Raw genomic sequence first — 17,862 nt, forward strand, 5'->3', positions numbered from 1 at the left:
TGCTTTATTCTTACAAAATAATAATAACATGGCCCAATAGGCTGCTGACAAACAGCAGCCTAATTACTAAAAGAAAAAAACAAACAAACAAACAAAAGATACACAGTTCCACACCTATATTTGTGTTTGCACTCCCAAATAATTGGGAACTGGCTTGTCTGGACCTTGAAGAATGTAACTGTACAACGGTCATGACATACAAGTGTAAATGTGTCAGTGAAAATTAAGACTTCAAGTTGCTAATAGTTTTCAATACTGTTAATGTACCTTTAAAGAGAATTAATATATTTTTTAAAATGTTACTCTAAACAATATATTTTAAAAAATGTACTTTCAAAGAATGTTGAAGTAGACTGAAAAAAAACGTCTCCTGTTTCTCCTAGATTTCACAGGCCATAGAAATTTTCTTCTGAGAAGAATCTGTCTACTTTTTGATACTGCTGCTGAACACACATCAGGGAACATATGAGCCCTTCCCGAAAGTTCAGTACAGGATACCTTGATGTTTATGCGAAAGGTGGACTCTGCAGATGAAAACTCTGCAGCACTTACATAGAGAAAGAAACACCAGAGATGAACTTCACTCTGAAGCCAGAAGAGTGATGGCCTGTGGAGTGAGATGATCAGCTGAGAAAGACTGAATGAAGTAAAGCTACTTGAAAGAACCTACTACTCTCCTTTGCCACTTGTTTCAAACTGTTTTGCAGCCTATCATGGTAAAGGAGATGTTGTGCATGTACAGGCTTTACCATTCCAAGGCCTCTGACATAAATGGACATGACACACTGTCATTCAGTATTACGTTGACAAGACATTTGGAACTTACCACAATTAGTTTGTAAAACACTTAAGTTCATGTTCTAAAAACTAATTTAATGTATTATAATTTCATTCTTTTTTTATATAATGTCTAACACAGCTGCAAGCATTTTTGACTCCTGTTACTTTTGTTCTTTAATTAAATGACTACTTATTGCAGGAAATGAACATGTTTCCTAAAGCTGTTTTTTTTTCCCAGGGACAGTTGGGAAGGGAAGAGATTGCAATTATTATGTACCAGATCATATCACTTCTTTATCAACAGTCTTCAAAAAGATGATTTTAACTAAGATTTCCATCTTATGCAATACCAATGTTTTGTACCAAGTCCTTTGAATGTGCATAACGTGATCGTCATTTACACTAGCTGAAGTTCTGGCCCACTGAAGAATTACAATTAAATTCACTGATATTCTTATTAAAAAATTACTAAATTGGATAACCATACATAAACAGTTGATGTAAAAATGTACTTTCATGTTTAGTAAACAAATTAATGTCAATGTTTTTTGTTAGTGGAAATGTATATATAGTTCAAGGATTTCTTGATAGTAAGAGTAAAGAAGTTACTTGATGGTAATAACAAAGAATTGGTTTAGCAAAATATAAACCAGATATTTCTAATAATGCTTGACATCTAGAAGCACCTGAGAATTCTTTTCAAAATACTTCTAGAAGGAAAAAGAAAATAATACTTGTATCTGGAAAGCATGCCTTATGAGACAACAACAAAACGGAGCAAATTCCTAAGACAAAAACTTCTCTGTAAGAGTTTTAAATGACATCCCTTTAGGAAGTCATTAAGTATCAAAAAATCTGAAAAAGGAGCTTTGTTAAGATGATCTCCAAGAAGCATGAAAATAATCCAGAAAATAAAGGTATGTAAAATTGTTTGTATAGAATACTACTAAATTGCTGCAAGCTGGTGAATAGAATCAGTGCAAACAGTGGATGCAATTTCTGTTCTCTTCGGTGCTCAGTAAGGGGACGCAAGAACAAAAATAGCATTACATTTTCAGCAAATTAACATTTACAAGTGGAAGGTAAGAACATACAGTGCAACAAAATATTTCAATAAGGGCAATGCTTGAAGAAATTGATGAATCAGGGGAGGTATCATGTTTAGGACCAACAAAGTGGACATTGATAACTTACCTTGCTCTGTAGCTAGCTGTAATTTTTGTACAACTTTTTAATATTTGACTTACATATCAGTTGAAGACTTGAATCACTGAATTACTTAATCCAAAGATTTTTTTTCTATTAATTGCAGTTTTATAACTCTGCTTTTCACAGAAATATGTAACATCGTAACTAGCCTTTTAACATACCTTTAATTATATTTATCAACAATTTTTATTAATAAAATATTTATTAACAATATAACGTGTAAAATACAAAAAGGGTAAAAAGAACTGGGAGAAATGTTTCTTAGGCAAAACAACCATTTTTAGCTTAGAAACTGTAGATGACTCACTGTTAACTACAAAGTTGGCTAATAATCCATGAAGGTAACACTCCTATTTAGCACAGACTAGCAGACTTTCCTTGATAACAAAATGTATAAAATACATCAAAATTATGTTTAAAAAATGTAATAAAATATTTTAAGGGTACCTTAGAGCAGTTTTTTAAATTCCAAACAATGTCTATGAGCTGGATTACTAATGCAACTTAGCCATCTTGTAGTTATGCAGCAACATGCTTAGCTTCTTCCTCAGCTGTCCCCTTATTGCAACCATCCCAGCTTTTTTTTTGCTTCAGTCTGGTAAGAAACAAAACATTGTGACTATTTCAGAGCCACAAATGATCAATGTCAAATAACTGGTGGGCAAATTCACTGAAGGTATGGTTAGCTTAGGAAGGCTATATTCCTTATGCTATTCTTTACCTAGTGGGGAGGCTATCTTCCTTATGCTATTCTTTACCTAGTGGGGAAAACAAAACAAAACGAAAAACAGTCCTGCAGCAAACAATTTCTATCACTTTAGTTGTCTGCTTTGAATGACCTCAAGCTTTCCCATCCACAAACTGAAAAAATGAGTAATTTCCTTGTGCTCAGTTTTGCCTTTATCATTATTCTGTTGTGATATGCTTCATATCTGTACCTTTGTTAAATTTGACTGTACCTGCTCAATGTGTTTAGAATTTAACGCAGTAGGGTAACAACTGAGGGATGGACAGTACAAGTTCATACTTCTATTTCAGCATAAGTTTTTATTAAAGATAGCACTTTTTCCCAATATGCACTCAATGAAAGAAATGAACTTTGACTGTATACTGCACTTCTTAAAATCTTCTACAGTTGAGAAAAAATCCTGTTTCAAATACAGAGTAGATCACTAAAGGGAATCTTTAACGTCTCATGAGGTCCATCTAGTGGAGATGACAGTGATCACAGGCTTAAAAAAGAAATCGGAGGCTAAAAAATTAAAAGAGGACCCCATGCACCTACACAGATGGAATGAACAGACCAAATTATTTTATGGTCATTTCAATACATTTGTTTCCATGAAGAATATTCTTCTATTTTTAACTTTTAGTTCATAAGAAATATTTTACAACTATTTACAATAAGCTACTACCCATCTATAATGAAAGTATTTACATTAAGTAATTACACAAATTACTCTCCATGCTACTCTCAGCACACATGGGATTGAAATCAGACAGAAAGCATGTGTTCTGTTAAAGACAACCAAGTGTCAAAATAAGAGGTATAATGGTAAAGACCTGTAAAGCAACTAAGTTGAGGGGAATTGTTACCACAAAGTTGGCCAATATATTATTTTGAGACTATGGTGGTCATAAAATCAGCTACAAAGGAGAGTGTAGCCTCTTCAAGGTAGCTCCAGAAGCTGTGAAGTTGTACAAGTGCCATGCTTACTGAGTCCAGGCTCCTGAGATGTTGTGAATCTTAATCTGGAGTCAGTTCCATAGTAAATAGGCAGCTCTGCATATGATGATGTAGACAGCCTCAAAGACATGCATGTTCTATGAGTTATTCTCTACATCTGTTACTTCTCCTTGATGAGCTATAAGTTTTTAATAGCTTTCCTTTAAATTCTGTTAAAAAATGGGAATTAAAGGTATTCTTCTGAGCCAGAAAAAATTACAGTGTATATATATGCAGGATAGCCAGTTATAAAGGCTAAAAAGATTGCTAAGGAACTATAAATGCAGAGTAGTTTAAGGTTTCTTAAGGTTTCTCTAAGCTATTATTTCTCTTAAAATTAAACAGAACTCGTAGTCACTATACGGCAACAAAGGAAAAAGGTAAATTATAACTCACTGGTGGTTCTCAGATGACATAGATTTCAGAAGATGTCCTACGCACATGGAACAGACAATATGAGTATATAGGACATTTCTGAGCTATAGGCAGTACACCCTCTTACTATTGTCCAACACAAAATATTTGCTCAGCAATATTTTCTGTGACTGAAATGCAAAAAGGTATTGCTACTTTAAAGCAGAATGGTAATGACACCATTTTGTAAAAACAAGACAGACATATATTTTTATTGAAATATTTAATACAAATATCTGCAACTTAGTTCAACCATAAATGTTTACAGTCATTTTCTGGTAGAAACTTCTACTGAAATCAAGTATCACAGATGAATAGGACTGAGATTAGCACATGCTATTTGAACCCTAAATAATTTGCCTGTATTTTGCATCAGACAAAAGAAATATTCTGTACACACAGAGCAAAAACATAGATTTGAAGTGAAATTTGAAGTGATTTCTCTAAAAGTCAGTTAAATAACCTATACAAATGTTAATAAAGACTTCAAAATAGCATATGCTAAAAATCCAAAAATTTACATATTGCATTTTAGCATATTCAGTAAAATAATTCCAAATCTCTCTAATAAAAGTCTTATTCAAAAGACTTTAATCTTACTAAGGAAAATATACTTTCATTACAATTATTTCCTTATGTAAAATAAATAAATCTAGTTGTCAAATTTTACATTAAAAATGACTTTATATTCAGCTTAAATTTCAGGAAATTGTCTGAAAATATTACTTTAGAATTCTTGGTCTTCTGATAGAAACAATGTCTGCAATCCTCTGCGAACATTAATCAGTTCCTCTTCTTGCTGTGCAAAAAGCATTACAATTATCACACATTTGAAATAAAACTTATTAAAAAATATTGTAATGTAATTCTGGTGCATAGTGTCCTGCTTCTAACATATCCAAAATAAGATACTTTTCCATGTTATCATTCAACACATTAAGGCTCAGAAATAAAACACTATATCCATATCTACCTGATACTTTCATCACTCAAGTAAAAGGCTTAACCTAGAAAATGTCAGTGATATGAGGATTTTAATTAATTTTTATTCTTGATAGAGTAACAAATTACTAAAGTTTTAAATTCTAACATTCAAACAACTATACTTACATTATCATTAATAAATAAAAAGAAAAGGTAACTTTCTTTACCATTTCTTTAAGAAATTTCTCTTGGAGTCCTTTCATGTCTTCTTTCATAAGATGCATCTGTAAAAAGATACTCATACTGAATGTATCCTCTCTGCTTGCAATTAGTAACATTTTCAAGATGACAATTACATCCCTAAATGGTTTGTAAGTGAGAAATAAAGAGATGCACATGCATCTAGCCGCTTACAGAAAGGGATTTTTGCATCTGAGTTGTTCCTTCTTGGATGATTTACACTGGTAAACAAAGTCACAGTATACAGTGTAAGCCTTGCAGCAATTTTCTAGATAACTGCAAATACCTTCTGACAGGTTAAATCTAGCCCTAAAATGCTGAACAGTGTTACAGTAAAAATATTTTATGACAATGAAAAGCTACAAAAATACCTAGGTAGCATTAATGTAATTGTGAGGATGAGGAATTCTTTGGGGAAAAATAAGTCAATACTGGTATCTGTTAGCAGATTGTTTCTTTCTAGTGGAAGAAACAAATATGATTAAAAACAGCAAAGAACTGAAAGCTTGTAATACCTGTGAAGTAAAAATATGTTCTTCATAGTCAACGGTATGGTAGATGTTCTTTTCAAATGATGTTTTAAGGATCTGAAATCTAAAGAAATAAAAAGCAATTCAAAGAGTTTTGCTACATATGAACATTTCCCAAATATCAAGAGTATATCCCATTATTTGTAGTTTTATAGTACTTAAAAACATTAATAATTATTATTCCTAATGGAGAAAAATTACATTTTCTCAGTACATTTTAATCTCATTTTCTCATCTCATCTACTATCCTTATTTTATGGAAGAGAGCAATTGTGTAAAGAACAGTTAGCCGGCCTAACTTAAACCTTGAATTTACAGAAGAAAACAAGTTTCAAAACAGCATTAATGAAAAGTACTAACCTCTGTTGCTCATTTTTCAGGTACGTATTTAAAGTCTGCTTCTGTTTTTTCCAAAAGGTCTGGAGTGAAAAACAATTAACAGTCAGCAGTAACTATTATTTTCTTAACTAAAACTGACTAATATCTATTATGAATAAAATAACCCATTGTCACAGCCTCAGCACAGAATTAGTAGGAGTAAAACAGTAACCACAGATACTTTTTTTTTTTTTTTTTTTTTTAAAAAAAAGTTTAGTTGGCAGGATAAGGCACTTCAGGAATTCTGTTTTCACGGAAACAATTTGCCATAAATCTGTAAACCTATTGTGCCTAAGAGTTTCAAAATGATGGAAAAGAACATCCATAATGTTTTAATCATATTTTCCATTCACTTAAGTGTGATTAAAAGAAAAATAATAATAAAGAAAAGCCTTCAGAGTAAAAAAAAAAAAAAGCTACTGAAGTCTTCTGTTAACATGATTATTTATACATTGATTATATTGATTTTACATTACAGCAAGTAGCAGGCAACTGACTTGTCTTAGAACACACAGCACATCGGTTTCAAGTGCCTACACACTGTAGCTGAAATAAAAGACAGCTGAAAAAAAGCATATGAATTGGCATACACAGCCTGTTAGAAATAGTATGAGTAGTTTATTCTAGGAAAAAGTAAAAACACATAATGGTGATATAGAAATTCTTACAGGACCACATAAGCCAATCCAGACATTTCAGATTCATTATTTAAAATCTGAATCAAATTTAAGGAAGAACAGAAAAGCTTTTTAAAATTAGAATTAATAACATAAAGATCCTATGAGCAATCTATAGATTTCATAAAAACTCATTTTTCCCCATAATAAAGTAATTAAAATACAAACCAAGAATTCTTTTTCCACGTTTTTCAGGGACTGAGAATCTTTCTCAAAATTTTCAATTTCCTCAAGGATAACTAAATGAAATTTGTCCAGCTGTCTAATCCTACCAAAACAGAATGAGTTACCTTTAGAAGATATTCATTGCATTTTAAGTGCTTTAAAATAAATATTTTGTTACACACCTGCATTCGTGAAGCTGGTAATTCATTGTTGCTAAATGCTGGTGGGCAGCTCTTAATGATTGCTTTGTAAAATGATCCATTTTTTGTGAACGGCTCTGTAAAGACATTTTAACATTACTTTCAGATTATTTTCACTTGAAGAAAAAGCTATATTATGTTTAGTACTGTTAATTATTACTAATACTAATAGTAGTGAGTACATTTTTTTTTAAATCTCCTTTTACTTTAAGGAAAAACTTTCTGTTAATGAGATGTTAATAATCATGGGTTTATGTTTTTGATATTTTATTAGAAATACACTATTTGAAAAATAGATTTCCTGAAAATAGATAAAGTACACATGGAGTGAATGCTGTGTGCTTGCAGCTGTCTTAGAGGAACAAATGCATTATTTAGGTTCATGTTTTTCTTTTAGCTGGTAAGCCACATTCATGGTGTTGATAATTTGAAAAGAACCAAAATGCAGTAGTCTCATTAGTAACATAAGAAAACCACTGGAGGGTTAAGTACATAATCGAATCGAAAAAGACTTAAAAAGCAACTTTAACTCTATGATTTCTTGAAGTTCTATGCACTTAGCTATCTTCATGTTTTTTTAAGTAAATTCCACAGTGTAAGACTATTATTCATATGCACATGTAACTGCACGCACAACTAATATTGTATATAAAATGTCTTGCCTCCATTTTCTTAGTAAATTCTTTCTGGAACTTCTGACACATACTTAGAGTTGAATAACCAGGTTCCCAGACATCCTCACCCAAAACAGATGGATCATTTACAGATACAGTAGATAAGCTTTCAGACACTGAAGAAATGTAAAAAAATATATATATATAAATAATGGTAATGTCACGATTCAGCATGAAGAAGTTTCCTATCTGTAGTTACAACCTAGATAAGCTCTTGTTAAATACAGATTAATTGCACCAATTAAATGGCTGGGGCTAGTTTCTATTTTCGAATCAATTTTCTGACTTTTTAAATGGAGATAGTTTCTAAATATTTAGTTCTTTTTTATTTTTTGGCATTTTTTTCTTTGAAACTTTTTTTTTTTTTATGGATGTTACTGTTTTTGGTTGAAACTTTAAATTATTATGCTATTTTCAACTTTTGCATAACTATAATCAACTTTCATTTCATAGTTAACCTCTGTAAGTAACCGTGTCATCCTTTTTAAATAATTTTTTAGGCTGCAACTTTGTTCTTCTGGTTCTTTTCTTTTCCTCCTTTTTGCTTGTTTCTACTTCATCAGAATGGCTTTCTGTATCACTCTGGTACCTTCGTTTCAGAAATGTATGTATAGTTGGTCCTTTAATAAACATGAAAGCAATGCTTAACTTTAGGATTATTTACAACAATGACAGTGCAAGATAAAGAATAGTTTTGATCCCTTTGGATCAAAACTTTAGCAGTATGTTTCTTTACAACTCAAGAACCATATAAGAATTAAGGAGCATTGCATTTATAAAGGGCATGTTCAGTAGGTATAAGCATGTTTTCCCATTTTTTCCCCAGTATCGGCGGGAATGCTTTTTGATCTCTTTCTTAAGAGACCAGCTACTCTTTAGAGTATCTACATGCTGGAGCCCATGTTTCAGTCTTTTTGGAGGACTTAAAACAGCAGAGAAAATAAGAATAAAAATTGAACAATACTGAAAATATAATAAAAAAGAAAAAAAAATCAAAGAGTTGCGACATTTTTCTATGCCAAATAAATGTTTTTTCTTAACTGTTCTTAACACACACAGAAAGTCTGCTGCCTTTAGTGTTTGTACCTGACTCATGCCCAGGGCCATAACGTTCTTGACTCCAAGACTGTATTTTACTTCCACTGGAAACAGATAATGGAGATGGTTCCTACAAGAAAGGCCATTGATTTATTAGCTTCTACAAGAAAGTGCTTTTAGAAGTCTTTGTCAAAAATCCACATTTATGTTGCTTTTCAATAAACTATGAACGGGAACACAACTACAGGAAGGAAAAATAAACACGTGAATTACTACTAAGTCTCATTACATCAAAGAGAAAAATAAAATCTTTACCATATTAATACATAATGATAGCAGTAAGATAAATGCCCAATAAGGTCAGTTTCTTGCAATAGTACAAAAACCAAAAATTATTTCTCAGTGGAGTCACTAGTGCTTTTTTCACCAGAAAAAATACTTACAAAAATGGGTTGAAGGTATAGTTTGTTTTTATTTGTCAGTGCTACAAGTTATATCAAGTAATACATTATTACTGAGAGCACTTATCCACCCCAAGAATTTCTCCATGCCAATGTCATAATTATGTAATCTATAAAAGATCTTTTATTACTTTTTGAAAGTCAATATTAAAATATTTGCTTTATTCTTTTTTGAAGGTATTAATAATTGGTCTTGTTGGGACCCAGTTCTTTAACTGTATCTGTCAGATACACAATTCCGTAAATTATTTCAAATATATAAAAATTAACAAGTACACATTATATCAAGTGTTTAACATTAAGAAAGATCCATTCCCCTAAAATCTCACCAACTGCAATGTAGATATAATGGATGAAAAGAAGCTGCAAATCTTTTCTGTAGAGGAATGGATTTAGTAACATACCTCTCTTTTATTTTTGATGATAGGTTTAGTGATATCTTGTAGCTTTCCTTCAACAGAAAGTTTGTCTGAAAAGCCATGTCTAAAACTCAAATTTTCATTAGCATCACATGTTTCAGATACAGATTCCTTTGTATGTTTTCCACTGAAAGTTTTATATGGGGTTACTGGAGTTAAGTTGAGCTACGCATAAATAACAAAATCATTATTGAAATGAGATGCACAAGAGCGTAATATATAGCAGCTGAATGAAACATCATCAGTTAAAATAACTGTAGAGAAACTTTAATATTCTTACCAAAGACGATGCAGTCATAACTGGCGAGAAACTTTTATTTCCAATTGTTAACTTTTTAACAGTTATTTCAGGGGACTGATTTAGACACATGTTTTGAAAACTCTTTTTTTGTGGACAGAGATTATTAGGAGAGATTCCTTTCCCAAAGTTTAATGTTTCCTTGTTTTTTGGTGTTGACTCCTGAAGACCTGGTGATCCTTCAATAGAAATATGCTCTTGAGAAACATCTCCCTCTGATAATCTCTCAGCACCTAGAAAACAGTGACCGAACTGTAAGCGTGAAGAATGATACTATGTTAAAGCCCCATACTGCCAACTGTCCCTACTCTAGCTATTTACAAGTGTCAGATGGGTGAAATTTTATTTTACATATTGGCATAATTCTTACCACATTGAACTTTTTGCATCTTCCACATTACCATATTAATTCTAACAGCCTACTTTCACTTATGTATTACATAAATGTATTATGCTGATGTCAAACAACTATACAAACCTATAAAAGTTGTAATGACATAATAATATATTTTCTTAAATTATGTGGTATACACACTGAATTGGGAGATCTCATTTTAAGAGCATGAATTAAACATAAAATTTTATTACTGTGATAATCTTAATTTAAGCTCCAACATTTGACATGGTATTTCTATACAAAAAAATCAAAATACATACCTCTCATTGTCTCAAGAGATGCTGGACTCTCAGGTAATGACATTTCAATTTCCTTTTCTTCATCAGACTTCTTTGATTTAATAAACGCTTTATTTACATAGTCTACTACTATCTTTGGCTCCAAAGATACAGTATTCTGGAATTTCTTCTGCTGATTACGATCTCTGTTTTCCTCATTCATAGGTTTCTATTAAAATAAGAAGTGTATATAAGCACTGCTAAACACATAAACGTATAAGCATATATATATGTGTATATATATATATATATATATACATATATATGTAAAGAGTGTATTATCTACGTGTACAGTTGAACAAACACAAGGACCAAATAGGAAGATCATTGGAAGTACTTAAATTCACAAGGGCATCAGGTGTTCTAATGTCAATAAGCATTGAATTTGCATAATTCAGCACCTGAATTTCTATTCTAATAAAGTTCTTAACTATTACAGACAAATACTGATGTTTCAGGATTTAATCAATGAAGTTTAATGGTTTATCCGTATATATTGAAATGTTATGCTAAAAAGAAACAAAAAAGTTTTATTTAACAATTGTCATCGCTTAATTTACTAAAAACCCTACTTAGATATTCAACAAATGCATTGACATACCTTCTATCAAGTCAGCATTTTCCATTGTATACAGAATAGGCATAACATTACCTCAAATAACACTCTGGCTTACTAAAGTCTAAGTAAAAAGTAGACCAGAGTCTATTTCAAAAAATAGAGTAGAAGTACATTTTTAAGATACAGTGCAACTGTATACCTGTATTTTTGATTTCTCTTTCTTAGAGGTACATGCTGAATACTCCCTTTCACTCTCTGACTCCTCTGAGCTGGAAGGCTCTTTGTAATTTTTTGCTAATGCTGCTTTTCGAGGTCGTTTTGTTCTATAGGTTTGTTCTATCATTTTGTCTTGTCTTGGAGCTTGTTTTTTACGTTCAGTTTCCTTCAGAATAACAAAAACTTCTCAATTTATATCACAATATTTAATAAGTGATAATAGTAGAGTAAACAGTAGGCTGATTCAATGTTGGTTAATTAGGTACTTTAAGACCTTTTCAGTTTTCATTTACATGGACTAGACCACCATTGATACCTACATATAGTGATATTTTCATGTTCACAATTTACACTGTGTTAATATAAATAGCTTTAAGCTACTAACATTACATAGATTTGAATGATTAGTGTACAGTCTGAGACACCAAAGAGTGGTTTTGCGGGGCAGGCTAACATGATAGTTTTTTATTTGTCTTTAAGCTGTAGCTTACAAATATCTACAAGTGTCTTCCATAACCATGCTCATAATCGCTCATAATTCATTGCACCCCCAATTTCAATAGGCTTACAATATTTTTCAACTATTATTCTTTACTAACATCAAACATTTTTCTTCTCAGTTTCAGTACATTACCTATATTCATTTAAAGGAATTATAATCTCATAGTCATTAAAAAGCAATTAAGCATATTAGCCACATGAAAACGCTCACTGAACAGCTAATGACCTATTCAGTGGAGTTGATTGTTATTAAGCAGTAAATAAGCATAATCAATAATTAAGTAACAAAACGTCTTGATAGACAATAATCATTCCAAGTCACAGCTAGTATTACACCAGAAATACTTCCTAAATACTATCTAAAAAATATAGTACCCGAAAACAGCTAATTGCATTTATACAATGATTTTGAAATAAGCATGGAGAAATTGCATATATTTATGAAATAAATTTAAAATAGTTGTTCTAGTGAGTTAAGGTATTTAGAATATTAGAAGTCAGGTTGCAAATTTACATTTACCTTTTTCTTTTTTGCTGTTTTGCCTTTAGATGTATCCATCCGGCAAGCAGGTTCAGAGAATTTATCTGCTGTTACAACACAAAGTTAGAAAATAAAACAGGATCATAATAAAATGTTCAACATTTCAAGGTTTAGCAGTAAAATCATGAAATCACTTTTATGCCTATGAATGTGGTTAGTAAACTGCCTTCAGTGCACTATGTAAAAATCCGAAGTTTTTTCTTGAAAACAGCCTCACTGTCTACAATAATTTTCCATATTAAAATACAGACCTTTTGGAAATTAACCTTCCTAAATGATTAGGATAATTAATCTACAATGTCCTCATCCTTGGAAACAGGACAACTAAAACCTACCATATATACAAAAAAGCACATTACATGCTGTACAGTTCGTGTCTATGGGCAAATTTTATTGCAGCGCATTTAAATATGAAGAAAGTTTCTTACTTTTGCCTGTGCTTATTGATTTCCCTAAGTTTTTATTTCTACTATAATCGATTAACTGGGGTTTAGATTTTGATTCTTGCAGCCAGCTGATGTCTGTCTTGCTGTCATCACCTCTGTATTCTGTGTCTGTGTCACTGAAGAGATGCTTCTTGTCCCGATTGTTTCTAGTCTATTAAAAAAAAAGTTCTTCTAAGTTACTCTTTTATTTTTAATTTTCCTTTCACTTACATACTTGGTATTTAAACACAGGAAGACAAATTGTTTTGTTTCCACAAAGTTCTGAGTCTTACTTTTTTTCCTGTTTTCATTTCAGTGCTAGTTTTAATTTCATCTGGATTCCTTGATTAAAAAAAAAAAAAAGAAAAAAAAAGAAAAAACACCTTTAAACAATAAATCAACATGTAAATCTTTCTGCTATTTGTATGATGTATGGATTAAGGAATCAAACAGATGTACCTGCTTTTTTTCTCAAATCTATTTTGGAAAGCTCTGTTCACCTTATCCCTAAAGGACGTGTATTTGCTAATGATCAGTAACACCACACTTAGAAGTAAGTCCATTTGCAAGCAGGGCATTAACCAAGAACTACCCCACTCTGTTTAGGAGGTTAAATCCCTGTAGTATTCCATGAATACTAAAGCTGCTTTCATCATGAGACACAATCTTTCATTTTTATCAGGTTATAGAAAACTTAGATATGTTTTCCAAAAGAAAATAATAAAATAGAGTAGGAAATGATAGCAGCTATGTTTACAGCTTGAAAAAACAACAGTCAAGATAATAATGTCATGTATGCATTCCCTGGATTGTCATAATGGAATGCTGGGGAATGCAGACAGTACTATACTTGCTTATCCTCAGGAGACTAGGACACAACATAACATCTCTACCCTTTTTTCTTTGGATCTGTACGAACATTCTGTTCTTTAACATGACAGTCTGGGATCTAAAAAACACAAATGAGAATAAATGACAAATTTCATTCAAGATACAGTTTAAGCAAAATTAAACAGGCCATCAGATAACATGATTAAGGGCTTTTCTGCTCAGTTTTTGTACTCAGCAATTAACTTGCTATGATTAATTTCTATCTTAGAAATTATTTAAGAACAGAGCTGGTAATTAAAACCATCTAGAATTGACTAAAACTTGTGTATCTCTGGCTAATACATTTGCTTCCAACCACTTGCCTTTCAACCATTACCTTCACCTATTCAGTAGGCTCCTCTTAGCCATAAAAGGCAACACATTGTCTCTTGTCATCCATTTTCTTGTTACTCACACAGCTAGGAAAAGATGTCTTTACAGGATGGGACGTTAGAAAGAAGGCGATAATGATTTTTCTTTATATCTTTTAATAGATACATAATACTTCCTACAAACTGTTTCATTCTTAATTCAGAAAAGTGGCCAGAATCTTACAATAGCATATATCATTATACATTTGAAAGTGACGGAGGTACTTATGTACAAAACAAGAACTTAGCAAACTATTTTCCCCCCCACACCCTTCAGTGACACTAATTTGAATTTTTAGATGTTAACTATACTTTCAGTAGACATAATTTTCATTTGATAGAGCTGCTTTACATTCTATTCATTACATATCAGTTTCAACTATATTCTTACCCCTAGCTTTATTGTAGGCTCATCAAACCCACTGATGTTAAAGTTGTAGACATCATCCCTGTCAGACACAGAGATCAATTCTGTAAGTACATAAATTAATATTTCTCATAGTTTGATAAGGGTAATTATAAATTTTGTTTGAAAATGTTTTAACTACTTACACAATATGACCAGAAGTTGTATCAAGGAAAGTAGTAGTTTTTAAGCTTCTATTCTGAACTTTTTCCTAGACATAAATTGGAATTTACTCATGTCAAATTGGGACTACGCATTTGTACAAACTGTCATTTAACAAAACAAGTTTTTCAGCATGAACTTACGGAAAAACCTAGAACTTCTCAGACTTGCACTTGATTAGCAATAATGCAAATGTAAAAAAGCGTTAGTAGAACCTAAATCTGTTAGAAGTTATCCTTTAATGACACTAACTAAACCTCACATCAATTGTTTCCCCCCACCCCCAAATATTAGGAGCAGTTTCTGCATCCTAGCTAGATCTCATTTAAGGATTCTGTAGTCTCATTTTGACCAGCTTGATTACTATAGCATTTTAATTGTAAATGTTTAGTATTGTTATGCTCAAAATTAAAGAGTCTATATTACAAGGAAACAGACTCAAATACAGAATATGTAAACAGAAATTAATTGGGGTTTCTCTGGCTAACAGTTGCTCATAAAAATAATATTCCAGAAAACAAAAGAACATATATATAAAGTATGTTTAGATAGTTAACATTCAATGCAGAATTAACATTAACTTCTATAGAGTTGTTTAACATTCACTGATATTCGTAAGCTTTCGATTTACATCTAGTAAATGCCATCATATATGCACACGTTTGTTAAGAAAAAAAGGAACTAAATCGGTAACTCCAATTACCTTATTAACACTGAAACAAGATTTACTTAAACATGGTCTGAAAAAATAAGGATACATTTTGTTAGATCCTAATTAGAATATATATAAAAATACTGTTTATGCAAATATAAGCCTTGTGTAATACAAATTTAAATGTATTCAGGCATTTAAATAGTAAAGCAAGTGGCTAAAAATAGATCAGCTCCCACCTATTTTTGTGCTTTACAAAACCTATGTACTTATAGCAGCTATGTACACGCTGCTATGTACACATCATGCATGTCTTCCAAGTCACTATCCAAAACATTTGGAAGGTGAAGTAGCCTAACAACTACTCCATTCTCTTTTTATCGAGTTAGCATCAAACTGGAAAGGAGGATATGTAACGTACATCTCCACTTATCAGTGCAAGGTAAGACTAGTCTTCCCATTTAAGAATTTGTTAATTTAAACTAACAGCCAACTGTTTCAGGAGAAGAGAACTAGGAACGTTTTAGATCATCAGAAAATTGATAAATTAATCCAATTTTGAATCCTGAATGAAGAAGATAGGATAGAGACACTCAGTATATGCTGTGATCATCAACTATTCCAGCTAAATTCTCTCCAGGGAAAGTTCTGTGAATGAATGAGTGAAAACACCAAATGGAATTTCCAACAGCCTTATTTCAGCTATTACAACTACTTGCCTCTTTTGTACCACAAGGTTTATCAGAAATTAACAAAAATTCACATAAAAGCTGATGTGCAATAACTGTAGATAGAGAAGTAGATTGCAGATGAAGCTCCACACAAAGGAACAACAATAAAAGTATATAGTTTACATCATACCTGTCGAAACCTGAGGAGTCTCTTGTTTTGCTTTTCTCGTTAGTCTTTTCTTTATATCTGTCACTGATTTTACTAATTAGTGATTTTGTTGCATCTGTCATTTCTTTAGACTTTGTTTTCTAGAAAAATAAGTGTTGAATATTCAGCTTTGAACCCATGCAACAAAAGGGTAAAGCTGCAACAGAACTACTGCTTCCCAGTAATCAAAAGCCTTCTAGATGTTCTAAGTAACATTTGTTTGAAAATTTTCTGTTGCATTGCCCATACAGTGGGCCATAAGACATGAGGTTAGCAGATATTTTGTTTTAAATGTTTTGTTTCTGTGTACTCTGACATTTGGAAGTGAATGAATGAGCACTGCATGTGAAGCACAAGTGAGCTGCATATTTAAGAATTATTAATAAAAAGTCTGATTTTAAAAAAGAAATTCAGAGTAAGATATTCTTAAACAGATCACACTGAAAATGAACTGTTAACCTGACATTGATTTTCAACTAACAAAGAATGAATTAAATAATGTAAAAATAAGTTTGAGAGTAAATCAAAGTAAAATACATTTTGAGAATTTTGGGATACTGGAAATTTGACAATTACCTTAATTACATGTCAAAGAAATGAAGTTAAGAAACTCTCACCATTTTCGACTGTTTACTATTTGAAGTCTCTTTTCCTGAGAGAACATCAGCTTCTTCTTCTGTATTGCTGTATTTTGTAAAATCAGAATGCAAAGATGTTTCTGACACTCTAGCTGAAAGAAATGTTTTAAATGTTTCAGCAGTAGTTGAAATATTTTTAATTTCTGTACTCAACTGTTTCAGTTCCAAATTATTAATGCTCTTTGACTGTCCACTCAGTATTTTGCAGTTTTCTTCCCTCGTGATTTGAATTCCATTTTGCTGCTGTTTTTCTCTATTTGTATTTATTTGTTTATCTGGAGAGGTATTTCCACAAACTGAATAAAAAACATTTTGTTTCACATCTCTTTCGTTAAAAACAGGAACTAATATACAAAGAAAGCAGAGCCATGGGTTAAAAATTCATCTCAAACATTTTTAACACTAACAATTAACAAAATATGAACATAACCTGTATGGGATGTAGGTCCTGATGACAGATTTAACTTTTGCCTGCTACCAGTTGCTATATTATTCTCAGGAACAGAACACGCTCTTTTTTTCCAAGTTCTTTTTTTATCAGAAGAACTTTCCAAAAGACCGGGCAGCCTAATAGAAATGATACCATCCTGTTATCAGTAAATTTTAGAAAGTGTGTTTGAATTACAATAAATGTACATCACAATATAGGAAAATAGTGATGGCTTATAGATATCAGTGCATTTTACATTAGCGCTAAGCCTGCTACCATTGTTCAATTAACCAATGCACTGTTAAATGGCAAACCTTCACAAACAATACACATTAAGTCAGTTTCAAAAAGGCAGCAATACCCAATGGCCACCATTAAACTTGAACCCTGATAATTCTGTGGTG

General features: G+C 31.7%; 1 protein-coding gene across 1 annotated transcript in view; it reads right to left on the minus strand.

The window, feature by feature from the left end:
- Positions 1-4,822: 4,822 nt before the first annotated feature.
- SYCP2 (synaptonemal complex protein 2) overlaps positions 4,823-17,862 on the minus strand; it is a 28,083-nt gene continuing 15,043 nt past the window's right edge. The window contains exons 23-43 of the mRNA XM_084296376.1: positions 17,459-17,595; positions 17,008-17,120; positions 16,373-16,491; positions 15,563-15,599; positions 14,844-14,908; positions 14,683-14,740; positions 13,054-13,222; positions 12,605-12,672; positions 11,567-11,749; positions 10,791-10,977; positions 10,116-10,366; positions 9,821-10,000; positions 9,004-9,085; positions 8,376-8,537; positions 7,906-8,033; positions 7,226-7,320; positions 7,047-7,146; positions 6,184-6,242; positions 5,809-5,887; positions 5,281-5,337; positions 4,823-4,928 (exon numbers count right to left, since the gene is read on the minus strand). Of these exons, the coding sequence (XP_084152502.1) occupies positions 4,857-4,928; positions 5,281-5,337; positions 5,809-5,887; positions 6,184-6,242; positions 7,047-7,146; positions 7,226-7,320; positions 7,906-8,033; positions 8,376-8,537; positions 9,004-9,085; positions 9,821-10,000; positions 10,116-10,366; positions 10,791-10,977; positions 11,567-11,749; positions 12,605-12,672; positions 13,054-13,222; positions 14,683-14,740; positions 14,844-14,908; positions 15,563-15,599; positions 16,373-16,491; positions 17,008-17,120; positions 17,459-17,595 (2,401 nt within the window). The 3' untranslated portion in view covers positions 4,823-4,856. The remainder of the gene's footprint in view (positions 4,929-5,280; positions 5,338-5,808; positions 5,888-6,183; positions 6,243-7,046; positions 7,147-7,225; positions 7,321-7,905; positions 8,034-8,375; positions 8,538-9,003; positions 9,086-9,820; positions 10,001-10,115; positions 10,367-10,790; positions 10,978-11,566; positions 11,750-12,604; positions 12,673-13,053; positions 13,223-14,682; positions 14,741-14,843; positions 14,909-15,562; positions 15,600-16,372; positions 16,492-17,007; positions 17,121-17,458; positions 17,596-17,862) is intronic.

This window comes from Netta rufina, assembly GCF_964035555.1.
Source record: "Netta rufina genome assembly, chromosome: 16".
Classification (NCBI taxonomy): domain Eukaryota; kingdom Metazoa; phylum Chordata; class Aves; order Anseriformes; family Anatidae; genus Netta; species Netta rufina.